Raw genomic sequence first — 27926 nt, 5'->3', positions numbered from 1 at the left:
TTTACATTGAAGTTTTAAAGTAGCCAATATACACATATTGACTCAGTATTTTTAAGAGTACTAAGAGTTAATAGGGATGACTGCATGCCCAACTAACCTTCCCCTGACAGCCATTCCTTGAGTCTGCAAATATCAAAGGAAGTTTCCTTTTGATGGAAAGCTTTTTAAAACATAAAACATAAGCAGCTGTTCACAACTATATGCATCACCTCTGCAGAACATCAGCAGCTGTTCGTGGTTATATGCATGACCTCTGAGAGCTTACTTATTCTTCCCTAAATAGAAAACTTATGTAAAATTATTTTCATTTAAAAACACAGCGTGAAGATGAAAAATGTGGAGGATACAGCTCATTGTTAAATTATTATAAAAACTGGTTTGGTATGTAAATCTCTGATATAAGCCTGCAAGAAAACAAACACAAAAATCCTCTTCACAATCTTAAATATCTGTTGTGGTTGTGAATAATTAATTGCAGCTATACTCAGTTTTAAACACCCAGCCCCTCTCTTGTACACATATACAGTACCCAGCTTGCAAATAGCTTGCCCTAATGAACTCAGCCAAGTTAAATAATTGTTTTGAAGCAGAGCAGTGCTTTGGAACAGATTTCACATGACAGCTAATACCAGCACTACCAAGACATTAACACTGTATTTATGTAAAACTCAAGAGGAATGTTCTTTGCTAAAAAAAACAGTTGCTGTAAATGGTGTGGGACAAGAGGCCTGAGCATAAACTGAAAGTGAAGACAAAACAAGTTCTTACCCTCATTCCAAGAACCAAAAAGCCGATCTCTTCCATCAGGGGGTACTTGCTGACCTGCTGCTGTATCTTCTCTGCTGAAGCATATGGATCATAACTTTTCTTACCTATTTTTACATCCATTATGCATGGCTTATTAAACTTACGGGTCACATCTTCCAGTTTTAGATATATATCTGTCAAAAAACCAAGACTTTTGTTAACAGTGTGTCAAAGCAAAATAATTACATAGCTTCTGCTGAATACCTGTGGAGGAACGGGAATAGTTTAAAACTTAACATAACATGAATTCTTTAAGAGTCAAATTTGTCTCTGAATACAGACTAAATCATGATCACTGACACCCACAAATTCTATTGCTATGAAAATCTAAATGCTTTATTGTTTAGAAAATTGTATACAATTAACGTGTTAACCTAGCATTCAAATTGTTGCCCAGATAAAATCCATGAGTAGCTTTTATTAAGTCATTACCATATCACAAAGAGTATTACTAACCACATTCCAATACAGACTTTGCAGCTGTGTGGCTGGTTTTGTAATTCAGATGGTCTCTTGTGTCATTTTAAAAATGAAGTGAGAATTCCAGTCCTAGCCTTCAGGGACTGAAGTACAGATCATTTTGCTTCTTTTTATCCCACTCCCATCTGCACTCATTTCTCATAGCACACCTTTTGGAGGAAACATTCTTGGAATCCCAGGCTGCCTTTCATCCACTTCTAACAGTCGCTTTGGGAGGGTGGCTGGACAAAGGAAACCCCAAAAGTACTTAGAGTGCCTGAAGATTTAAAGGAGTATCTAAAACCTGATGAAATTTATCATTACCAGCATGACCCTCACACTGACTATGAGAACACAACAAGGAAATGGACTTCCATTAGTACACCCACCCTCTCCCAGACAGCTCTGCTTGGGAGACAGCTGCACACACCTCCAGGCCTTGCTAGGACGCAGCATAACCAAGGCAACACACAGCATCAACACTGGTCTCATTCTTCATATGTGGTTTGTAAATCCACCTGTCGCCAGGCACAAACTTCAAGTCTGCTTTTCTGTCCAGTACAGCCTTTTCCATAAATGATTTCTTTGGCTTTAATACAGTCTGAATACAAAAAAAAACATTGTATTATATCCTATTCCTGCAGCATGATCTAAAATGGGATTGTGAGAGAAAGCAAAACTAGATCAAGTTTTAAAAGAGGCACGAAGTACCTTGTTTGAAAGCTGTACAGACAGGTAACAAAACCAGTCTGAGTCAAAATAAGGTGAACAAGTGTTACAGTAGACAGCACTGCCAGCAGACTCCAACTACTCACAGACTCTGGCTGCAGGCCCTAGCAGACTCTAACTGCAGGCGCCAACTCCCAGCAGACTCCAACTCACAGCAGGGCCAGCAAAAACAAAACAAAACCAAACCTCCCAAAAACCCCCCTACAAAAAAAAAAAAACCTCTCAACAAGCTAACCCACCCTTTTTTAACACCCATCCTCACTGGACATAGGTGTAACCCATTAAGGCAAGGCTATTCCTCCTCTTTGGTAATTATACAGCTGCAACTCATCAGGGACAACGTTACTTGCAATCCATTCTCCTACAAACAAGCAATATTTCATATATATTTAATAAGTAGAAGCACTTTCTTAAGGAAAATAAATGAAAGGGACTTTACTACTTTAAGTCCTACTGAGAGCTTCAGTTTCTACACCATCATGATCTAATGTACTACTTTCTCACACAGTATGTATGTATTAATTTAAACAGGTTTGATTTAATCCCTAGATGCCTGTTTTCTGTATAAATAGAACTAGGAATTTTGTTCATGTAGTCATTTTCAGAAAAACATGTCAAACCAATATACTAATTTAAAAACAAAACAAAACTACTCTTCTACTAACTCACTTCACCAGCTTTCAGTATCCTGTGGGCTACAGGATCAATCTAGCTACAGCAAAACGAGTTTTATTATAGACTAGCTCACCCACTAATTGCAACTGCAGGAAAACATCCAAGCTGAAATAACTCGTAGTTGACTTTGAGGAGTCCTAGGCAGCCAATATACTCCATATTTGCCCACTGAATAACCTGAAAGGAGAAGCAGGACAAATACTCCCCCTACCAGGCAACATATTCTGTATCACCTGAATTGCAGGTGCTACTTTCACTCTTCAAAGCTGTTATACAGAGGTCTAATTCAGTCAGATATTAGCAGAGCTTTTGCAGGACTTTGACAAACCACTACCAGTACCTGGGGAGTCCATAAAATCTGTTAGACATCTCTTATTAAAAAAAAATCTAAGTGTCATCTTTCTGACTCTTTTTGCATATTACAGAAATCACTGCAATCAACAGATTTGTGTCATCAGTCTAAAACAATGCAGAAAATAACTAAATAAAGTTCAAGGTTTTCAGTACATAGCTCTCAAAAGCAAAGAGCCACAGGTTTACATGGGAGGTGAAGGAAGACAGTAAATGCAACAAAATTTTAGAAAAAGGCTGCAGTCCTTCACCACCCATTCCAAAATACTTTGGAGCATGTTGCAAGCACTCCAGAATCCAACTATTAGAATTAAAAAAATTATACAAATTGTTTAGATGCAATGTTCTCATCAGCCCTAAAATAAAACCATACAGAAAGTAGTACCCATGAGTATCTGCTGTCCTCTACTTCAATGGTCTATTTCCCCCTTTTTATCCATGCATTCAGCACCTCCCAAATACTTAAAAGTTCTAAATATCTGTCACTTTGTTGTTCCCCATCCTTTTCAGATTTCTTAAAACTAGACTACCTTACCAACCTCCTAAAACTGTAACAGTAACTATTTTTTTTAAAATTAGGCATTAAATTACCTTTGTAGATAACACCAACCCTGAGAAACACTAATTATTTGGCAGAGCCTGTAAATTATCCAGAAATTTCTCACCTCTCTCCCACTTTTTGGAATTAAATATTTCTTGTTAGTTAACCACTAGCTCAGAATCAGGCCTGTTGTATCTGTTAACACACCCCTCTGCTCTCACAAAGCTGTCTGGCCTTGTTGGCAGAGCAATGCCACCCAGATAAAGCACCGTGCTAAGTTACTTTTTCTCATTATTGCTTCAAACAAGTGGATCAATTGTTTACACCCCATTTTTCCTGTCACTGTTTGGTGCCTATTTGCACTGTAGTCAATAGTCTAATGAAAGAGCTTCACAATATTCGTACATATGTAACTTTCACTTCCAGCAGGTAGCCCTATCATACCTCCAAGCACTGAGACTAAGGCAAACAAAGCCTCAGATATCAACTGCTCTCCATTTTCAATTCAGCTACTGCAAGTCTCTGAAGCTCTGACCATAAGTGTCCTTTGCAAGGGCTTCAATGAGCCTGCACCTCAGCCCAGGTAACTAGAGCACTCTCCTCCCTTCTCCTTGCTTGATTAAACAAAACCTGCAGATTTTTCAAGCAATTTAGACTTTCTAAATTATTATGTAGTGCCCTGCTAACACAGTTTGCTTCAGAAAATGTTGCATCTGCCATCTAAAACTAGATTAAATTAAAAACCCCCACGGAGAGAGGTATTCATAAAGATTTTTATATTAAAACTTGCATTGCTAGATAGTCTTGACCATACATTTCAAGGATTTAAATAAATCATTCATCAGAGATTTGCCCTGCCCTTTTCTATTTACTAGTGGCAGGAAGGTGTGACTTAACATATTATTTACATATTTTTACAGTCCAAAAGAAGATAAACCAAAAGACCACCAAAATTCAGCAAGTATCCATGGCATGAACCACTGCAGACTTCAGCACAGACATGCCAGTGCATTCAGTCCTCACTGGAGACAGAAGAGACAAAAATCACTTAAGGCATCTGATTTCTTTTTATAACTTAGGAGACATCTCTCAAAACATAGGAATAAGCAGGGAAGATCCTCAATTGCCTGCAGCAACAAAGGAAGAAAAGAAAGGTTTGAAGTTGGGTTATATGTGTCCTGCTCTCAGGTAACAAAATTAGGTAACACTATGAAATGAGCAGCAATGAAGTTACTTAAAAAAAAACCAAAAAACACAGGCAATAACTAGGCAGTCACACTCAGAAAATTCAGTAGCAGATGGCTCCTATAACTTTGCAACAACTTTTCCACTGCCTTGCGAATAAACTCCAAATATCCACAATGCCAGTGAAGCTAAATTTCAAATCCAACCCATTTTAGATGAGCTTAGGAAAACAGCATCCCATCTCTACCTACATTTCCTCTGCAGTACCACTGGGTATCTGATTTCAGCAGAACAGGAATTATTTTACAAATTGTATTGATACTAGGAGTCCACCCTTTCTATCACATTTCCTACATTCTCATTTACACTTTGTACATTTCACCTCTTTTAGCTAGCAATTTCATCCATTTACCTATATTTTCAGTATAGAATGCTGATGCTTCCCCCTAAATATTTCCCTAAGGCAAAAAATTATATTCTTCACCTTACAAACTGCAGTTCCTGCTTACCTGAAACTCAGAGACTGTCAAAAATCGAGAGTAGAGTAAGTTTGTTTTTTTGTTTTTTTTCAGAAGTCACCTATGACCAATTTAGTAACAATAGGAAATTACTGGGTTCACTACTACTGGGTTGTACGGAGCTGTGATCCCAGAGCCTGCAGAGCAGTGATTGCCAAGGGAAAGGTCAGGTTTCCAGTGTCAAGACTGCAGCAAACATACAAATATATCTTCAATATACATTTAAGAACAAAATACATATACACTCTGCTAAGCTACATCGACTAAGCTACCAGTGACTTTGATTTCTATCAAGACTACAAAGCTCATTAATACTATAGATATAGAATACTATAGATAACAGAATTGGCAGTGCAGTGTTTTGGTTGAATGGTCACCACAGCTTTCTGTGAAGAGGGCACATGACAGTGTACAGCCTTTTCAAGAAGCAAAGCAAACAAAATCAAATGTTTTTCCTCCTTTAAACAGTTATTCCTGCTGCCTATGTCTGAATGACTGGTGGCAAACTTCCAAAATCCAGCCCCATGGTGCACAGGGCTTTTGAATCCTCAAAGCAAAATGAGCAATGTGTTGAATTACTGTCTCTTGGTTAAACCACATATTTTCACATCTTAAGATCATGCTGCAAATAGAAAAAAAATATTTGCAATTAAGAGGGAATATTAAGTGAACTCCAAGACACATTAAATTGTGAGGAAAGGAAAAAGATAGCTCTTGTAGAGCTATTTGAGGTAGTGCCGAACAGGAAACCATGAAGGTAAATCTGAGCTAAGAAACTGTCGGTACTACCACAATCTTCCTTTCATTTTCTCCTGTCGATGTAACACCATGTCTTTGGATACTGTCTTACTAGTACTTTGGAAAACAAGTCTACCAAGTGACAACATAAGCAGAAGAAAACAGATATTTTTTAAAGGAGCATGGCATTTAGTTTGGTGTCCACATATTCAAATAGACTCCATGGTATCCCTTTGTTTCTGTGTGTTCCAGAAGCTCCATGTCCCTAGTGTGAATTAGAAAAGTCTCCAGAAGAAAATCTACTTTCTAATACAACAACATCTATTTTCTCTTGAAGAGACAATCTTCCAATTGTTCTTCCAAAACACCCTTTTCTTTCTGGCTCCTAATGTTACACAAACACAAATTTTAAGACACTAGATGTTTGTTTCATTCAAACCAGTAACAGAGGATGACAAGCGGAAATCCCCACCATAGCACCTGCTGAAATAAGTGCTTTGGGTGGTAAAGCACAGTGATGGGATTCAACCTCTATAGAGAAACAGTAGCAGATTCCAGTTTGAATGCTTCCTCAGCCCCAGAGTGTAGAGATTATTTTAACAGAAGGTGGGCATGATATTTTAGTAAAAGCCTGTCTGCACAAACCAGCCTTTGGTATAAGTAACAATATTAAAGGTAATGTCCTTGAAACTCTCCTGAAGCAGAGAGAATGAAAAAAACAATAGCCTTGTGTACAGGAAAAACAATGTAAACAATATGTATTAGCCAATAGTAGCTTGTTAAGCCTGCGGACCCTGTCGGACCGTATAAAACTATGCTAAAGATAGAAATAAACAACATTCGCTATACTTCTGTGAAGACTCAGTGAATAGTCGAGCGGTTTCTCAACATCTGGCGCCTGAACAGGGACCCTCTGAGGGCAGAGGGAATTCGGCGGACCCGAAGACGTGGAAGCAGGCCAGGGCCAACAGAGTGGATCTGCGTGCAGATAGACCCGAGAGCGGATTGGTACCAGGTAGGTGGGCTCAAAAGGAGCCTAGCTGGGGAAAGCCGAGGGCAGAGGAGCTGGGGCACGGATCGAGGGCGCACCAGGCAGAGGGGTCGCTCCCCTCCCCCTGTCCGTGGCCGCACAAAAAATGGAAGTAGAGTTTGCGGCAGCACGGAAACTGCTTCTTAGCATTATTGTTAAACGAGGCAAAGCAGTCAGGGAAAAGGACCTGGAGAGGCTTGTTTTATGGGCTAAAGAAAATGGGCGCCTTTCAGTGCCGTCACTGCTTTTTGCAGTAGAAGAATGGAAAGACATAGGAGATATGTCGTGGGAAAAGGCGATCACGGGGAAGAGCAAAGACGTGATAGCGCTTGGCTCGATCTGGAAAATTGTGTTGAATACCTTAAGAGATATAAAGGCAGAGTCCACGGTCACAGCTGCTGCCTTAGAAGCCATGGCTTGGCACGAGACGGACGTGCTGCAGTCACCTCCAGCCACATCAATCAGCTGTCTGGGTGCTTTCTTTGGGGTTGGGCACATTCAGCCAGTGAAGGGGCTCACAGGAAGGCAGTGTAGCACCATATCATAACTTTTAAAATCTCAGGGGTGCGCCGGATCGAGTGGGTCCATGCTGGCGGAGCCCAAACTGGAAATTACCTTGCCAAATGTGGATGTAGAAATGACACGTCTCTGGAAGGAGACGGCACCAGCCCCAGCTGGGCGGAGCCTCACATGTCAGCAGAAACCAGAGCCCCAGATTGCCAGCTACCATCTACTGTTCACTGGGGAAAGCTGCAGGACGTCCCTCTCCCCCCGAGGCGTGTTGATGCATTCAGCAGACAGGCAACAACCGGCAGGAGAAGAATCAGTAAATTATAATGATGCATTGAAAAAAGATCTATTAGGGTGGTAACAACAAATAGGGAAACTTGTGCAACAACTACATGCTCATATTGAGCAGTCATTAGCTACAAGTGGAACTCAGCATCATCAAGAGAAAGCAGTTCTGCAGCAAACGCCAAAACAACGAACAGAATCTCTTCAGCAACAGCATGATGTGATACATCCTGAACTATTTGTTCCACCTTTGGAGACACTTTTAACACTACAATCATATATAAGTTCCAACTTTACTACCCTGGAAGAAGAGAATCCAGATTTAGAATGGTTTCCACCCGAACCAGGGGGACATGGGGGAGCACTGATGTGTGCACAGAGAACAAAGGCACCCCCAGGGCAGAGGAAGTGCAGAAAAAGCTCCAAGGCCACACTGGACAAATATTAGCAATTACAGAAACAGTTGAGCAGAAACAGGTGGCTCAGACAGCTTCAAAGAGAGACAAAATAGTCAAAAAATTGCTAACTATATGGTATCTAGTTCTAAATTCATCACTGTAATTAAAGGTTAGTAAGCTGCAATGATCACTGTTGTTACCACCTGGCCCTGAGAGGCTTTTCATTTAACATCATCTGCTTTTGTAAAATCGTGCCCTTTTTCCTCTATCTGTGAACAACAAGAGAAATATTGAGAGAAAGAACTGCATTTGTTAAAGTTAACTTTGTGAATTTTTGTTTTTGCTCCCCGTTTTTCCCCTCTGTGAGAGTATGTGGGGGATGACAGAGACTGCACTCAAACCTTTTAGAGAGAACAGCAGCAGACCAGGCAGTTCACAACCCCCTGCTACCTGTCTAAGAAAAAGCCCCAGGACAGTACTCAGTTTGTTAAGAAGTCATGATTTATTGGTTTTTTAAAATCTTTTTATATACCCTTTTAGAGTTAATTTTGTGTTTTAAGTAATTATGAGTTTATGCAGTTGCAGTTTTTTAGAGTTTTACTAGAGAATTTGTTGTGGTTCTTTGAAAGTTCAAAAAGCCCCTTTTTAAAAAGTGTTTAAGGTGAATATTAACAGAAGTAAAAGTTACCTTGCAATAATTAGTTTTAAAACCTAATGTTAAAATATTGAATGATTTACAGCTACTAAGAAAACAACCTTCCAAATAATGTTATCTACAAAATATATTTATGGTTTAAAAAATAATTAGTTAGGAGAATTTCACTGTGCAAGACAAAGTTAAGCATATGTTACCCATTTGTTTGTTTTTTTCCACAATTTTAATAAGATAATTTCAATGTGATTTTTTTTGTTATAAAAAACATGGGTAACAGCATATATATACCAATTTGGACTTTGGATTTTAATTAGAAGTTAGACTTGATGTTTTTGAAAAGTGCTACAAAAGCTGAGTGGCAACTGGCCAAATCCTGTGTTGTGGTTTTTCTATAGTAAAACTGCACTTTAAAATCCTAACCAATTTAAGCATATACTAGGCAAATTCTTGTTTTGAATAAGTATTTTTAGTAACATTTGCAGTTACTGTGAGTTATTTTCAAAGCCGGATGATATAGAATTGTGATGTATTTGTTACATTTTGATAATCTTTATAGTGAATCCATGTTACTGTTATATTGTGTTTAAAAAGTATATGCCAAACTTTCAGTTGCCTTTTTATAATTGAGTAAGATTAAGTTACGCTTCTATTTGATATAGATTTAGCGTTAATAGAATTAAGCAAAGTTAAGTTTTATTATGTTTAAGTTTGAATGTTTTTAAGTTAAGTTTTATAACTTTGATTTTCTTTTAAGGTTTTGTTATTTCCTTTTGTTAATTAATAATTAATTTTAATCAGGTCTAAATATTGTTTAATTTGAATTGGTTTATGTTTTATTGGAGACACTTGTTTAAACTGTGAAGTATAGTTATTTTCTTAGAGAGATGAAGATGACTACAACTGAAACAGCTGTGATAGAACACTGATGAACCTGCTTGTAGATAGAGTGTTTCCAGAATTCCAAGAAAATGTACCATTGCTGAGGGTCGGCTGCCATGGGAGAGGCTTCAGATTAAACCAACTGCTGCATGGTTTAATTGGTCTGTTACCTAAGGCTTCTGATCATTTGCTTTGTACAAATGCATTTCAACAGTTTGCTGTGCTGTAAGCATCTCATAGCTGCTACTATTGAGAACCTTGCTTTGAAAATTACTTAAGAGTCATCTTTCCAGTTTAAAGCCTAGGCCCTGGCCAACCCTTGACTTTACCTGGACGGAATGTTTGCCAACAGATCCAGATGTTTTCTGTACCAAATCAGTATTTGAGTCACTTTTTGACTTTGCAATTTGACCCTATTAATATGACAGCTGATCAATTTTGAAGTGGACTTCATTTCCAGAGGTGGTTATCCAATCCTTCACTGATTTATTTTTTGTTTGTTTGTAGACTATGGGATGCTGGTGCAGTGTTTTAGTAGTTAATAGTAATTTTATATCATGTATGTTATTAATAATGTTTATTATTTGATTGATTTTTAACTACTATAGGTTTTTATTTATTGTGTATATGGTTTTGAGTTGATATTGATGTGTATGACAGAAGTACGTCTCATTTTTTTTTTTTAAAGAAAAAAAAAAACGGGGGGAATTGATGCCCTAGAAGTTTAGAAAGATTATATAATCTAAATTTACAATTGGGTGTACCACAGCTAAGCCAAAATGATTCATTAACTTTAAGGAGAGAAATGTCTGTGTTTTGTTAACAGGTTAAAAAGGTCACCTGTTCATCTGACCAGACTGTCTGCCTCTGAAAACATGAGACCCAGTGAACGGAGAAGTCACCAACTTGGTACTCCAAATGAGATCAGAAGTGGACCTGTCAGGACACAGTTGTGTCTGAAAACTACACAGACAGTTTGCCAACAGAAATTTTATGTTGTTATCATGATGTTGTGTCTTTACCAATTTTTTTTCCAGTTATTCTCTATTTTAAGATTTAGAAGGATGTGAAGAACAACCTAAACATCAATGCTTTCAACCAGTCACTGATCAGCTGCCAGCTGACATCACAGGAGCAGCAGATGTTCCAAGACTGAATCGCATTAAATCATTGCTTGTGAGAAAAATTTTGTAGAAGATCTAAGAGTATAGAGACTCCATCTAACTGTATATAAAAGCAAATTGTAACTGTATTTTACCCTTTAAGCAAAGTGCTTTCACGCTTAGATTGCATGAATACCAGAGCACGTGTGTTAGAAGTGGTTAGATAATAGTTTAAGATAAAGAGTTTTAATTTCTGTGGTAATTGTTATTTGTAGGTTATTGATAAGTTTAGTAAAGACATTATTATAAGGTGTAAGTATTCCCCCTGCAAGAGTTAGTGTAAGCATCTTTGAAAGTTCATTTAATTTTAAAGCCTTAACTGTGATTCTGCAAGCATGGTGTCATTTGCATGGAACAAACTGCTTATAGTAATTGTACTGTGTATAGTCCCAGCCAGCCATCTGCTAACTAACATCCAAAAGCGACAGAACATATGGGTCACTCTGGCACACTTGACAGGCCAAAAACCAATGTGTCTAAGCCTAGCCACACCTGAAGATCCTTCTCGCACCTGTATCATGGGAGTCCCTGAATGGGATCCTCAAGCATTTAAAGGTTTAGTTAGTAATGAGACTCAACTGAATCAATCGGCAATGTTGCAAGAGTGCAATCGCACTGTTGGCTTCACATCAAGACAACTTGAAGCCTGCTGGCAAGCAAAAATTATCAAAGTTCTTAATGTTACCATAGGGCCCCCAGAAGAATTGGATTTGTTAGGTTCCACCAATACCTCAGGTAGATGGATAATGTTTGAGCCCCCAAGAGAAAGCCACTCCAACAAAGTAATGCAGCACTGGGCTACAGTTAACCCTATAGTTGATGTCATTACTAACACTAAAAGTAAAGCTTTTTATTCATGGTGCAATCTCACAGGACGATTGCCAAAGCGATTACCTAGTTCAATGTTCCTAATCTGTGGAGATAGAGCATGGAATGGAATTCCTGCTAGCCCACATGGAGGACCCTGTTATCTTGGGAAACTTACTTTGTTCCATCCAAGCTTACACCAATTGCTGAATGTAGCTGATACAATAAAAAACGTCAAACCACCAAAGCGAAGCCTGAATGAATTACAATGTGATGATGTTAGAGACCCAGACTTTTGGAGTCGTGGTATAATATGGGCAGCTTCCTTTTTACTCCAGGAGCAGCTGCTGCTAAAGGCTTGTCAACTTTAAAAAGGCTCACTTGTTGGACTAGGAAAGAATTGAACTTAACATCAACAATGTTACGTGAACTTTCAGCTGATATGAGCAGTGTACAGTGTTGCAAAATTGAGCTGCAATTGACTTCTTGCTCTTAGCACAAGGACAAGGTTGTGAAGAGTTTGAAGTCATGTGCTGTATGAATCTTACTGGTCATTTAGTTTCCATCCATAAGCAACTACAACAGCTACAGGATGGGTTTCATGCCCTGAAAGAAGATAGTGACCCCTCTGGAAGTTGGTTCGCCAGCTGGGGCATCACTGGATGGTTGAGGTCTCTTGTGCTAGAAGGGGGACGGATTTTACTTATGGTGTTAATTGGGATGGTGGTTTTAGGCTGTATGGTACCTTGTCTTCGTAGAAGTGTAGAACGAGTTGCGTCCAAAGTCTGGCTTGGGCAAAAAGACAAAGGGGGAATTGTAGTGATTATTTTAACAGAAGGCGGGCATGATATTTTAGTAAAAGCCTGTCTGCACAAACCAGCCTTTGGTATAAGTAACAATATTAAAGGTAATGTCCTTGAAACTCTCCTGAAGCAGAGAGAATGAAAAAAACTATAGCCTTGTATACAGGAAAAAGAAGGTAAACAATACGTATTAGCCAAGAGTAGCTTGTTAAGCCTGCGGACCCTGTCGGAACCTATAAAAGTGTGCTAAAGATAGAAATAAACATTCGCTATACTTCTGTGAAGACTCAGTGAATAGTCTGACCGGTTTCTCAATACCAGAGTATCCATCCTTCCTTTCTTCCATACCCATAAAATGTTGCTTCGATCGCCTGGTTGGACATAACCATGCAAGCAGCCCACTCCTCCAACATGGCCCCATCCAGAGCAGGAGTTCTGGGGCAATGTGCATCAGGACCAGCTACTCAGGAGACCTTTGTTGTACGAACAGCCACATCCCATCTTCCCTGGAAGGAAGACTCCAAAGACCTAATCCAGCCACAGGACTGCAAACTGGAACCAATTGTTAGAGGGAACATCAGTGGGTTCCAAAACAATTTAAAAAAAAACCTACAAAGCTCACAACTGCCAAAAATTAGTCTCCAGAAAATTTTTCCAGGAGGTTTGGATTAAGAGATAAAATTAGAACAGTACCATTTGGTGCAGTAGGTGGTGACCAGACACCAAAGTATTTTGGCAGATATTCCCGCAGTTCCAGAAGAATGCTGTCACAACAGTCGGAGTCATACACCTGAAATAAAATAGGGAGGGTTGGAGAGATCACCATTTCAAACATTCATTTTTGCTGGTGGGGAAGTAAACAAGCAGCTGCATGGTACTTGGTAGCTGCCTGGGGCTAAACTCTGACAACTTCCAATTGTCCCACAATTATACTTTCTTACAGTCTTTGTTTTCATAAGTCTAAGATATTTACCTTACATTTAAAAAACATGCAAGGTGAAGATAACAATTATTACAGTTCAACATGAATGAATGGCACCCTTTCTCTCAAATTTTCAAGTGGCAACGATGCATCAACCCTAAAGACAATTTATGGCTTTACTGGAATAAAAATCTAAACTGTAATTGTTAACTCCAAAGCCTAGCTATTGAAAAAGGTGTTCTCACATTTGCATTCAAGATTGTATAGGATTACTGCATCATATTATATTCCAAATCTTTTTAATTTAGATCAGGTGAAATACAGAAGCTTAGAGTAGATAGCATTTTCCCATCTTCTCCAAGACAATTCATGCTGTAGCTACATCACCCAGACTGTGCACAATTCAAATACATTTCATTTGCTTCAACACTTTCAACATTTTTGTTTAACTTCTGTAGGAAATAGAGTAAAAATCTGGAAACAGCAAATGGCTTATATTCTTGAAGGAACAACTCTTTGCAGTTAAAAGAAAACTTTGGATACTATCTGTTATGGAATTGCATGACTGTTACCAATTTGCAGCATTGAAGAGGGTTTCAAAACCATTCCCTTGCCCAGATTTCCCCCATCCTACCCAGTGATGTAGTTCCAGACATAGGGAATTGCCTATACCACACTTCCACACACTTTGTAGACTGAAAGATCTATATCCACACCAGTACAGGTTACAATGACTGTTACTGCATTTAGGAGCCATCTCATCCCACTCCCCATAGAGATGTCCCAGTCCCATCAGAGAGGTGTCCTTCCCCTCAGCCCTACCATGGCCACACAGCAATACCCATGGATGCTGTACAGTGACTGGGGCATGCTCAGGGTTTTGCTGCCACTGCAGTGCAGCCAGAGCCCACTGCAAAGCTGGCAGCAAGGTAAAAAAAGTCACGTGTTAACAGCTCTGCAGACTTGGCTCCGCTTATTGTGTCAGGCCACATTTAACTGCAGTGGGGCATACCTGGCAATAGCAGTGACGAAGGAGAGGTATCGCAAAACACCTGCCAATAGTGTTAATACAGCTAGGGAGGAAAAAAATGGACCTGAAGTCCAGATGCTGTTTTAGAGCATCAAGGCAAGCCTTGGCTATCCTCACCAGTGCCAGTAACTTGAGACAGCACCTCACGCAGCAGCAGTGCTGAAATTAGTTAATGTGAGTTTGTCCTAAATTTAGGCTTCAATGCAAAAACCTCAAACTAGATAAACTCAAATCACCAGTGTGCTTCTAACAGAGGGACTTCTCCACAGCTAATGCAGAGCTCTCCTGGGCTTGCACCAGCCACAGTTTTGCCACCCTCACTGTTAGTGGGCAGTGATCAAGACCATGATAAATTCTTGCTGACTGTATGGAATTTGACCCATTCCTTTAACCAACTCAAGGTATAGGCCCCATTTAAAAGATCCTATGGAAAGGGGCCAAATCTTGAAAGCTCAAACCACACAAATATGTGAAGGGTGCATTGCAAAACTCTAGGGTATGCCAACAGCACACCCTCTGCCACTACTGTTTCTACCTTAAGTATAGAGAAATTGCTGGGTGTGTATCTTTCAGTGTCACAACACAGGGCACTGATCTCTCTTCATGTCATGGTTTAACAAGCTGGCATGACCACTGAGGATGACACATAATTGTATGTCTAAGTCCAGTTTCCCTCCATGTTAGCACAAGCTGGTATGCTGGTACATTGTGCTCTAAGATGAAAAATACTGCTTGGCCCTGTGATCAGAGTATTTATGCAACATTTCTTCACTAAGCCTCAAGGGCTGCCAGCAGAGGTCAGTGTCTTCTCCAGAAGACTGCAAGGTAGCTTGATTTTACTCATTTAAGGAAGAAAAGAAGAAGCTAAAGGTAGAAAAGAGAGGAAGACTAGCACCAGACAGATGCTGAAGCACAGAACTGAACACTGCTCTCTTTGATAACAGTTCAGCATTCCCCACTGTACAGACAGCAGTTTCTGGGCCAGTACTCCAAGCACTGGTGCTAGTACTTCATGCTGTACACAAGTAGTACAAAGCCAATTTTTGTTTACTGTGGTAGTTTATGATCATAGCACCTTACATCCAAGGCAGGGCACTTCACTGTTCCCAGTACTAATGCTCTTTTCCTAGATAAGTTTGAGAGGATCTGAGAGGCAGAAATCATCATACCTTTACATGGGAGCAAGTGCATATATTTAGGTCAAGAAGAGAAACCAAAAGTACAACAGACAACAAGGAGAAACATTGAATGCAACCAAAAAAATAGGCAAACATAGTAATTTGTTTACTTAATTTATTAGCAAAAGATTCTGAGCAAGTGAAATGTCAGGAGACCACTTCAGTTTTTTGAGACAGTACCCTTGACTTACTTTTTATCACCAACATTAGGCAATTAAACTTTGCAACTTAGCAATAATAAGTATGCTCCTGTGTATTTCATACAGCAGGATACAACAAAGATACTCAGATAATTTATAATGGGGTGTGATGTCCCAAAGTTGAGACCAAATGGGAAAATACAGCTCCAGAAGTAGTATCTTCCAAGTAGTCTATTCCTCAGTACCCTGATATAAAACATTTTAAATGGAGACAGAACTCCCAATAATGCATTTTTCAGTATCACTACTTTGATGTAATAGAAATAACTGCATTATTTCTGTCTCTCTCAAGTTATCTTGCTCCAAGAACCAGTAAGAAACTCCCCTCGTAAGTCTGACATAACATATACAAGGCACTTATTTGACCTTAATATAGATCTCAGTCTTAGCCTGTAATGTATCTGCATGTCAAACAAGAATAAGCACTCAATTAATAAAGATCAGAGAAGTCACTTGGTGTGGGCAAAGCAACAAAACCAGACATTTCAGAAATGATGCTCATTCCTGCCCAGGACAGAACCACTTCTGCTCATTAGAATGGTGCCTCATAAGCAGTACACATCACGGGCATTTCTTCTCATTTCATACAACCTGGTAGCAAGCCACAGAATACCAAATATGAATGTAAACATGACAAAACCATCCCCAAAACTACACAGGGACTATACCATGCACCTCATGACCCAAAAGGTATTGCTACTAATACTGCTGGAAGATTCATGAAAAATGCAGGTTATCACTTACCTCAGGAAAACCTCAGTAAACAAACCATTAGATTTTTTACTTATATCAGCAATATTCTAATTTTACCTCAAGAAACAGTGTTTTGGTTTTTTTTTTAATGTAATAGTGGAGGTCCATCTCTCCAGCAAACACTGACAAATACAAGCAATTTCTGCATTAGCATACATAACATCTTTATCCAATAAATCAAGAAATGCAAGACAATTCTATGTCAGCTCAGCCTGGAGAGTTATCCCTTCTACATATCACAGGCTACATTCTTCAAATAGCACAAACTGGAGACCTAAAACATTTCCAGAAAAGCAAGTAAATAGGATGCTGACATTTGGAGGGCTCACAACATGACCATTACAAATTACAGCCACTAACTCATAGGAAGAATATGCCCCAGGTATGTTCTATGGTGTGGCGAGGTGCCTCGGGGAAGACAAAAAGTAACACTGTCCCACCCCAAACCCCTTGTGAAGGACAGCCCAGGTATGGTGTGGCGAGGTGCCTCGGGGAAGACAAAAAGTAACTGTCCCACCCCAAACCCCTTGTGAAGGACAGCCCAGGAGTTCTGACTGGGTTTGAGTCCCTGGGGGGGTTTCTCCCTTGCTGTGTTTCTAGTGGTCCCTGACCCTGAACTCCACCCTCAAAGGTGGAGACCCTCAAGACTTCTGTCCCTCGAAAACCCCGGCTCTGCCTCTGTTCGGGGCTCTCTGTTCTGGATCCGAGTTTGTTCCCATGCTGAATAAATAGTTTCATGAACTGGGAGCCCGTCTCATTGGTGTTCCATGCTGGTCCCCAGAACCCTGCAGAGCTTCCTGGACGAGATCCTGAGGTTGCAGACTGCAACACTATGGCAGCTCAGATAGTCTAATAGACACCACGAAGTCGTAATTTCTAGTCATGCAGACTTTTTAATTCCAAGGCAAATTTAGCATCCTTAAGTTTTTAATCCAAAGTGCACTCTCGGGTTTCTTGTAACAGATTCATCTGATTTTAAGGCAAACAGGGGATGCTTAAGACAATGGGAATGTTCTTTTCCTTATTTAAAACACAACATGAGAGTTTTTTCCTAAAGACTAGCTAATGACCTAAATGATAGGGGGAAGGTAAAACAGGTGTTTAAATTTCAATCGGAAACTAGTTCTGGCAGTACAGACTTGTCTTCAAATGTCCTGATAAAAAAATACCACTTTGACAGAAAAGTAATCTATAGAGAACCTTCTAAAGTACATTCAAGAATTAGTTTAAAAGAACATGTACTTTAAAACTATTTGAATAGGAAACTTTAAACGTCAGAGTAAACATTATCAGTCTGAAGCATCACCTTTCTTGTTGCCAGATACCATAAACTGTCCCTAAAGGCAGCAGTGCTACAGCCTGCACATAATAAGGATACACAGCCAGCTGCCAAAATCAGAGACATTCACTGTCCATTGTGGGATCTGTGACTATTTTGAGCAGTTAATGCAGTTAAGTCATGAACTTAAATTAGCAAATGCAAGATTTACAGATGGTAGGGCAACCTTAATTCCCTCTTCCATTGAGTATGTATTATATCACAGACTTTAATTACCTGAGCACACACTGCATTTCCCTCCAGACTCTTACATCAGCCAGTTACAACAGGAAAGTGCAAGGGTCAAAATATTGAGGTTGAAACAGCAGCTGTGATTTTAGCAATTCATATCTGCTTGGTTCCACAACTCAGACAGCCCTGTTTTTTTTCTGAAGTGGTTTGAATTGTGTGTCCACAGAACTTGTTTCCACCAAAATGACTGGCATGGAGCCAGCCCTGATTCTACTCAAAATCTCATACCACAATATGAGAAGTTAAATATCTGTGAATGTTGTTACACTAAATGCTATTATACCAAATTGTTCACTATCTAATATGCAGCCATATTAATGAGATTGCAATAATTTTCACTGAAAATATGTACAGAAAGAAAGAGTGTTTAAAACAAATGAAGACCTCTTCCCACAGTCTGATCACATAAATGTATTTTCAAGTAAAGATGGCACACACTTTTGACAAAGTCAAAAGTCTTTCAGGTGTCAGGAAAAAATACCCCCACATTTATAGTAAGGGGTTGGCCATCTTGCCTACCAAAAATGAAGGCTGTGAAAATAAGCCTCAAAAATTTCACAAACAGGCACTTATTTGGTCATGTGTATCAACAAGTCGAAGTCTAAAAATGCCAAAAAAATAGAAGGTCTTGTTTCATCCACTTTCATGTTTTACATAGTCCAGCTTAGGCTGGACCCTAACAAGATTTGAAGCCCCAGGCAAGGAAACATTTTTAAAAGAGACAAAGCAAACTCTAACACATTTTGAGGGTGTGGTAAAGCTTCAAAACTTCAGCAGCCAAGAGAGCCACCCAAAAGGTTTCGATCAGGCACAGCCACCAGCAATAACAGTAAACAAATACCACAGCCTAACTGCAAGAACCACAGGCACCATCTGCAGCAAAGTTTGGAAAAGACAGATCCCTCCAGTCCCTCTTTCTTTCCAATAACCACTTACTTACAGAGGCAATGTAGTAAAGGATTTTGAAAGACATAAACAGGCACTTGGCCATATCCCATCACAAGTGAAAAAGGGTTCACAAGACAGCAAACTCCCATCTAATCTTTCATCCCACAAGATTCCTGGGCAACCAAAGATTAACAATGCATCAAGTTTAAATTGCTTATTCTACCCACACTTCCCTAAAATTTCTGCAAGTCACTCCACTGAGCATGGAGCAGGGTGATAGACATATAAGAACCTTATTTGTCAAAACTGCAAAATTATAGATCATGTTTCAACACCAATCTCTTTCATTAGAACTGGACTGTCTTTTGCCCTTCAGCCTCTCCTGTGTTCACTAGAACAGTCAGGTATTATGTTCAGCTTCAACTACAGAGGACCTGGAGTCTTCAATGAACTTGAGAGCACTCTGAAGTCAAATAATATTCTTAAAGATACTCAGGAAAATGTAGGGGTTGTTACCATCACAAATACCTCTTAAGCAGCCTCTTAAATAGGCTATGAGATTCTAAGGTGAATGGTCAAAAAGTACACAGCAAACTGCAGATCAGTACTCCATAATTTAACCAGATTTCAGTTCATAAGTCAATATGCAGGTGCAACAAACTGGAGCAGAATTCACATTAGGTACTCTCCACTGGAGGCCAAAATAAAGGGAACATAGACTAAAAAAATACTTAAGACATACTACTGTTGATCATCTGGTAAGAAACTTTCAATTTTAACACACGAAATACTTCCTATTTTCCCTTTCTTTTTTGACCACACACCCAACAAAGCTGGAGAGATGCTGACCTGAAGTTACCCACTGCAAAACTCAAGCTACCAGCAGGCAAGGAGATCCAGCAAATTTCAAGGGAGAAAGCCAAGTACTAATCCCTTGCAGAAGTACTGTACAACCAGTTTTCTAATCTATCTTCACAACTACTGTGCCAAAAAGCAGCTCTGTTACAGCAATGCACTATGTGCTGCAACATGAATATTGCTTGGGACTTTGAGGGAAGACATGGACCTGGTCAGAAACTACCACCACATCCAAGCTCACAGACCCAAAAGCAAGGTAGGCAAAGTCAGCGGCCAGTATGCTTCAATACAATCTTTCTGCTCCAAAAATAATTTTTTTAAGCACCTCCAACTATTCAAGCTTCAATTATCACTGAAATTACTGAAAGGGGAATGGTAAAACAATTAGAACAATACAACAAAAGAGAAAAGATGTGAAGGCCAATGGGCTGACTAACAAAGGATCCACAACTCTGCCTTGGAGTGAAAGCTCCTAGATGAGTTCTTTCTTTGTTGGAACAACAAAAGGAGTTGCCCTCCCCCCACCTGCAAAGCATGCTTGGAAGCCCATGCGAATTTTATGTACCCTATACAAATTCTATGTACCCCACTGGTCCCTCCCCTTTGCTCCACCCCTGAACCCTAAGTTGACTAGTCCTGATGCTCCTATATAAATCCCTCTGACTATCCAGAGTCTTTGGACCGTAACCCCTTCACAGTCGCCAGAGCTCCCCTTGTCCCTGGGCCAAGAATAAAAGCTTCCTGTGAAACACCACACAAGGCTCCCGTCCCTCCTTCTGTATCACCCAGATGTAACCCAAAGAGCCGAAATCACTCAACAGCCCTTTTCAGGGCTCAGAGCTGAGATCACTCTCAGCAGGGCAAGGAGTGCCTTTGCACCCAAGAGTGTCCTTCCAAGGACACTTCTCTAGGAAAGTAGCAACATCCGGATCACCATCCAGGCTGTGACAGCTGGCACCTGAACACGGACCTCTGTCAGGAGGTTCCCTGAGAAGCGTCTCCTGCAGCGTTCAGCTGCAAGACACAAGCTGCTTTCGGTTTAGCCAGCTCCCCATGAAGAACCCTCCCCATTCTAAGGAAGGCTGTCTGAGGGGCGACCAGGACACTCGCTGAGGCCATCTGGGGAAGACTGGAGAAGAGATCCCCCCAAGGACCAGTTGACAAGCTGAACACCCATCTAACGCCTTTCTGTTGACCCAGCAAGCTTCATGCTGCCTGAAAAAAAGATTTGAATTGTTATATTGGGGTCTTTTCTTTTCCTTTTGCTGTTGGGTGCAGGAGTGAAGAACTGAGGATGAGCAACAAACTGAGCCATCTCCTAAGCTCAGCCCTCCTCAGAGGGACTTTTACTACCAAGTTGTGAGAACCCTTGCTGCGGGAGAATTTAAGTTTTCTAAGGGGCAACTAAAGAGATTTGTTCATTGAGTTTTTAAATATTTTTCTAATGTTGCATGAGATTCTGTTCTCTCAGGGAAGTTTTGGGACAGTGTTGGGACAAAGTTATATAATGTTCAAGAGGGTGGTGATTTATCAGTGGCAAAGTTTTTTCCTTTGTTTCATACTATGGTTAAGTCAACTGAAAAACTTGGGGAAAGTTCAGGAAAGGTTTTGGGTCACCAGTTAAAAACCCCTTCCCTTTTACCCTCTCCCTGTGTTCCTAAAACCTCTTCACCATGTGAGGAGTGATCAGCAGGCAGTTGTTGCAATGTTGCACAGGGTGGATGCCAATCCCTTGATGCCTCCTGATCCCCTCTCTCCTCCTGCCAGGACAACACTGACCTTCCCCTCGCCCTCCGTCCTATGCCACTCTACCCAGTCCCAACTGTTGTTACTGCCCCACAAAATAGCACTGGCAACATGGCCAGATGCGCCATTTTGTCACCCCCATGTCCAAGTTTTCCCGCCTCCAACCCTCCAAATGGCCACCTCCCCACCTCTTCACCGCCTTTCTCCATGCTTCCCATTGCGTCTGGCTCCTCCCTTCCCCCCATGTCCTCAGCAGGTGTGACCGCATCAAGACCTCCCCTTATCGCTGGTAACTCCTTTTCCCTCACGGACTCCACCTCTTCTGTAAACTCCACCCCTTCTGCTGTTGGCTTCTCCCCTGCTGACCAACCCCCTTCCGGCTCTCATAATACCAGAACTGGAAGTGGCAATGGTGGCAACTGGAAGGAAGCCATCTTGGTTTCCAATGCCTCACACCATCAGCCAGATTAGTTCCATTCAAAAAGGCTCCACTGAAGCACCCTCCATCCTCTTTGGAGGATGAGAGCAGTGAGTCCTCAGACTCAAACAGTCTGAGGACCACTGGGCCAAGACTCAAGGGGAGGCCACCCAGGAGGGGGACTTGGAACTGGCAAATAAGGCCTCTGCCCTCCCAGTTGTTTACAAACGGGGAAGAAGGCCAACAGCAAACAATTCCTGGGAGCCCATCCCCTATGGAGAAATTAAAGAACTAGTTAAGGCAGCAAAGGAACATGGCCGGAGATCCCACTTTTTCAAAAACTTGATCAAAACCACCTTCTCCTCACACACATTGGTCCATCACGACATCAAAAATATTATGAACTGTCTCCTTTCGCCAGCTGAAAATATGCTGTGGGAAAGGCAGTGGAAAAAACATCTAAAATCTGTATTGGACACTATTCAAAAGATGCCAATAGACCCAGTCTGTCTGTTGAGCAGTTAGCAGAAGGTGACTTTCAAAAACCAACTGATCAGGTGAATGTTATACCAGAAGCCACACTGCAGCACATAGCCACCGCAGCCAAAATATCTTTGCTCCTTACCCCTGATGATACTGTACCAACACAGCACTTTATTAATATCAAGCAAGGGGTTGATCAAACATTTATGAAATTTGTAGATGGATTAAAAATGGCCCTGGAAAACCAATTAGAAAGCCCTGAGAGTCTAAAAGAGATTCTGAATAAAGTTGGTCTCACAAATGCTAACATGCAATGCAAAACAATCCTAAGGGCTTTACCCCTTGACAAGGAATCTACCATCGAACAAATGGTGGAGGCTTGCACCAAGCATTTCTCCACCGAAAATACTGTGGCACAGGCAGTTGCCAAAGGCATTGCTGACGGAGTGGCAGGAACCTTCACTGCGGTTTCCCAAAAAACAAAGGCCCATGCTTCTGCTGTGGTGAATTAGGACATTTTCTAAAAGACTGCCCAGAATGGATGGTCCCACATGACGATCGTAAAAACTATCAGTGGCCCAAGTGACAATCGCTTTACCAGCAGTGCTTGGGAAACTTCCAGCAGAGCACGAGACAGCCCTGCGCTACGACAACAAATAGAAAGCTGTCTTGCCCTGCTCTGCCCACCATTCTGGAATACCAGGAGAACCCAACATCAGTTGTGGAGGTTCCTCTACCTGTGAAAAGATTCAGGTGGCAGCCCTGTGCCAACTGGTAAGTGTGTTGCCCATTGACTTTCCCAATGAAGCTATTTGCAAAATCCCAAGAGGGAAACTTGTGCCACGAGATGGCCCTCAAGACACTTCAATTATTGGGGACTCCATCAATTGGCCAGAACAAATAAACATTTTACAAGAAATTTTGACTGTGACTCCAGTGGATGAGATTTTTGTCTCTGTCTCCTGTATGAACCCACCATACCAACTTCCTCAGGGTTAACCTATCACCCAAGTGTTTTTACTGCCTCATTAATACCTGGAATGAGTCCCTCTCAATCCCACCATGATGTGGACACAGATTGTGGGCGACAATAAACCCATGTCAGAGTGTGGCCTGTTCTGTCATGGGGAAAAGATCTCCCGTCTAGGGATGATAGACACTGGGGCAAATGTCACCATCATTGCCCAGTCTGAATGGCTATCCACCTGGCAGTTGCGACTTGTGGCTGGTATGATCTTGGTGACTAGGGATGTTGCAGTTTCTATATGTAGTGTACACAGTGTTGCTGTTGAAGGTCCCGAGGGCAAAATGGCAACCATACAGCCATTTGTGGTGAGGGCCCCCATCACCTTGTGGGGCAGAGACCTGTTGTCCTAATGGGGGACTTCCATGCATATTCCCTGTAGGGATTTTTAGTTTGGGCCACTGTAAAGCGCACAAACCCTGCCACTCCTCACCTCACCTGGAAACAAGACCATCTAGTGTGGGCTGATCAGTGGCCCTGATAAAAAATTGCACTCTTTGGAAGCCCTCATGGAGGAACAACTTGCCAAGAGTCACATCACTGAGACCAAGAGCCTTTAGAACTCCCCTATCTTTGTCCTGAAAAAACCCAGCAAGGATAGGTGGAGGCTCCTCCATGACCTATGCAAGATCAAAGAGGCCATTTGAGGACATGAGGTCTCTGCAACCTGGGTGGCTTGCTCTCACCCACAATGCTGCCCCAGGACTGGAAGACAGCAGTAATTGACGTCAAGGACTGCATCTTCATCTTCAACATTCCACTCCATCCCTGAGATGCCCCCAGGTTCGCCTTCTCGGTCCCTTCCCCAAACAGACAGGCCCCTCTTAAAAGGTACCACTGGCTGGTCCTTCCACAAGGTATTAAAAACTTTTCCACAATATGACAGTGGTACGTTGCCCACATCCTATCCCCGGTGAGGACATTGTTCCCTGAGGCACTTATATACCATTGTATGGACGACATCCTTGTCTGTGTGTTTGTGTGCCCCAAAAGGCTTACATTAGACATTACACTAAGGAAGACCATCCAAACCACTGAAGAGGCAGGCTTTGAGATTCGCAAGGACAAGATCCAGTACACCTGCCCCTGGACCTACGTCGCACTTTGGATCCGTAAGCAGACCGTTGAACCTCAGCAGCTTTCCATCCAGGATGACCTGAAGACCCTGCAGGATTTCCACCAACTCTGTGGGTCCATCAACTGGGTGTGTCCCCACACTGAGGATAATGACAGAGGTCCTTGCACCGTTGTTCAACCTTCTTTGTGGCAGCGAGGACCTGGATTTGCCGCATGCCATCATGCCCAAAGCCCAAGTGTCCTTCGCCAAGGCTCAGGAGGCCCTGTCCTTGCAGCAAGCACATCACTTTGAGCTGAGCCTGCCCTTCCAGATGGCAGTCCTAGGTAAAACCTCATGGTTTCATAGTCTTATTTTCCAGTGGGACACCCAGATGAAAGATCCCCTTATCATTTTAGAATGGATGTTTTCCCACAATCAACCTACAAAGACAATCACTACCCCTCAAGAAAGGATAGCCAACTTAATTAAAAGGGCTAGGGCTCGCCTCCACTCTTGTGGGGTGTGAGTTCACACACATCCTCCTACCATTGACTACTGCGGATCTGGAGCATTTGCTTCAGACCACTGAGAGCCTCCAGCTCACTCTCAATAGCTACCCAGGCCAAAATTTGATCTATTTGCCAAGCCATAAATTGTTTAATTCAGCTTTCAATCTGGTCCCCAAATTAATGCAAAGTAGGAAACCTCTCAACCTCTCAATTTTTACTGACAGCTTGGGTGTGGAGGCCAAAGAACCAGCCAACAGGGAGCTTGCTGCACTCCATTGGAGAATTCATCCATAATCCACAGACCCTGTTGTTATGGAGAGCAAAATTTGTCCCCCAGAGACCTTTGCAACCCTATGTTAATCCCTCGTTCACCATTGGTTCTTCCCCTTACTCTCTGCCCCTGTGCTTGCATCCCATTGGTTATTGGTTTCTCCCCACCCCTCACCTTCTCTATATCTACTAGTTTTTCCCCAGTTCAGAGAGCTTCTTTGCTCACACCCTTCACAGAGGGTCCTGCTCTAATAAAGGCTGATTTCCCTGTGGAATCGCTAGCCAGAGCTCCAGTCCTTTCTTTCCTGCGCTGCCTGGGAGAAGCTGCTGCCGAGCCAGACACCACTCGCCAGGCCAGGAGAGGGACATGCCTGTGCCTCTGAGAGCCATCCTTCTCAGGACGCTTCTTCAGGAAGGTCGCAGCACTCCTGCCATCCCGGCCACCGTGGCACTTGGGGGCATCCCACAATTCAATAATGACTTGGAGGGATCCTAGGAGACAGAAGTGGGAGTCTGACGTCTGTGTGGTGGAATGATGCCCACAAATGGCTGAGTTAGCAGCCATCATGAGGGATTTTGATAAATTCCACGAATCTTTCAGTTTGGTGACAGATATGGCCTATGTTGCCACAGTAGCTAAGAGAGTGGAACAGTCTTTTCTAAAAGAGGTCTCCAATCCAAATTTATACCACTTGCTTTCTAAACTAATCTACCTTAACTCCTACAGAAAGCAATCATTTCATATTATGCATGTCAGGTCACACACTGACCTCCCAGGTGCCATCACAGAGGGGGAACAGGAGTGCAGACACCCTAGCCATGTTTTCTGAGACTACCAACCTACCACAATTTTACCCATGAATTTTACCACTACAATGTACCAACACTAATAAGAATGTTCCAATTGTCCAAAGAGCAAGCACAGTCAATTGTCACAACTTGCCCCAACTGTCATAATTATCAGATACCGTCTCTAGATTCCGGGGTCAACCCCTGGGCACTAAAGAGCTGCCAATTTTGGCAGACTGATGTGACGCACTTCCCATCTTTTGGGAGGCTGAAATATATTCAGATTCTCGGGTGCAGTGTTTGATTCAGCCCACACAGAGGAAAATGCCAATCACATCCAGCTCCTTGCGTTTGCCACCCTGGGAGTCCCCAAACAAATAAAAACAGACAATGGCCCTGCTAACACCTCCCACAAACAAAAAGACTTCTTCAACCAGTGGGGGGTGAAGCACACCACAGGTATACCCTTTGATCCCACGGGACAATCAATTGTAGAAAGAACCCATGGTATTATCAAGCGGGTCCTCTGTCATGGGATGACTTTATGATGCTTGTATCCCCAGTTGCCTTGTTTATGTTACGTATTAAGTTCTGCACCTTTAAGACTGTCTCTGAGAGTGAAGGAGGGAAGAAGAAGTGCACAGTTTGTGCTGAGAAAGATACTCACTCCCCTGCATTCTCCTCCTGGACTGTTGTCCAGGACAGAAAGCGGGACAGAGCTCTCCTTGGCTGTTAGTTTTTTAGCTTGCTGAGGCAGGGAAGATCCCTGGACTGTTTTTCCCTTGGATCTGTTCAAACCTGCTCTGGACTGAAGACCCAGAAAAACACCGGGAAGTCACGCCTGTGGTGCATCAAGGCCTGGGCCTCAGCACTTTCCAGTGCCGGAGGGGCTGATAAGAACCTGAGTGAGCCGAGCAACACCCCACGACAAGGCCTTTTCTGGATTGACCATCTCTTTGAACAGCAAGAGGCTTCATTGTTTAATATTACTCAATTTCTGTTAAATAAACAGGTTTTTTCCACTTTTCTCTAAGGAAATATTTTCCCAAGCCAGTTGGGAGAGAGGCCACTTGAATTTGCTTTCTAGAGGGACCCCATACGGAGGTTTTCTTCCAAATTTGCCTTAAACCAGGATATCCTCTATCAGCAGCAGGGAGGGACAGAGGTCATGTCTCCACTGAGAGACTCTGTAAGGCCCTCTTTGTTATTAACTTTCTAAATTGCTCTTTTTCAGAGACAAGCCTGTCCATATTTCAGCACTTCTCTAATTCGGCCTAAGCTAAGCTCAATGAGAAGCTGCCGGTGCTGATCGAAGATCCCAAAACCCGACAAATACCTGGTCCTTTCCAATTGATTACCTGGGGAAGGGGGTGTAGTGGTTTAGGTTCGCTGATTTGAGTTTCCCAGCTGGTGTACCAAATAATGTGGTGGGTTTAGGACTGGCTACAATCACCAGTGCACTTACCCATTTCTTGCTGTGAGATATGGACTAGGAGAAGAGCAAAACAGGCTCAAAACTTAAAAGGTATAAAGAAAACTTCATTAACAGAACTAAAAGAACAAGAAGCATCAGAATAAAACCTTCAGAACACTTTTCCTCCCCCTGCCTGACTTCTTTTCTTTCCCAACTGACAACATAGAGACAAAACCTGGGATTTTAAATCAGTTACCAACTCTACAATAGTCTTTCATCAGTTC

At 41.7% G+C, this 27926-nt stretch overlaps 1 protein-coding gene across 2 annotated transcripts in view; it reads right to left on the bottom strand.

Moving 5' to 3' along the window:
* The window catches only part of IPMK (inositol polyphosphate multikinase), a 59852-nt gene that overhangs the window by 12021 nt on the left and 19905 nt on the right, over positions 1-27926 (bottom strand). For both annotated transcript variants that reach the window (XR_015773212.1, XM_005533624.3), the window contains exons 3-4: positions 13227-13323; positions 769-941 (exon numbers count right to left, since the gene is read on the bottom strand). Coding sequence is in view for 1 of the 2 variants with exons in the window: in XM_005533624.3 (XP_005533681.1) it covers positions 769-941; positions 13227-13323 (270 nt within the window). In the remaining variant the exon portion in view is untranslated. The remainder of the gene's footprint in view (positions 1-768; positions 942-13226; positions 13324-27926) is intronic.

This window comes from Pseudopodoces humilis, chromosome 9 (genome assembly GCF_049639895.1).
Source record: "Pseudopodoces humilis isolate 2021_Gansu_Grassland_sample_001 chromosome 9, ASM4963989v1, whole genome shotgun sequence".
Classification (NCBI taxonomy): Eukaryota; Metazoa; Chordata; class Aves; order Passeriformes; family Paridae; genus Pseudopodoces; species Pseudopodoces humilis.
The sequence above is the reverse complement of the archived record's forward strand: the minus strand, read 5'-3'. Positions and strand labels throughout refer to the sequence as shown.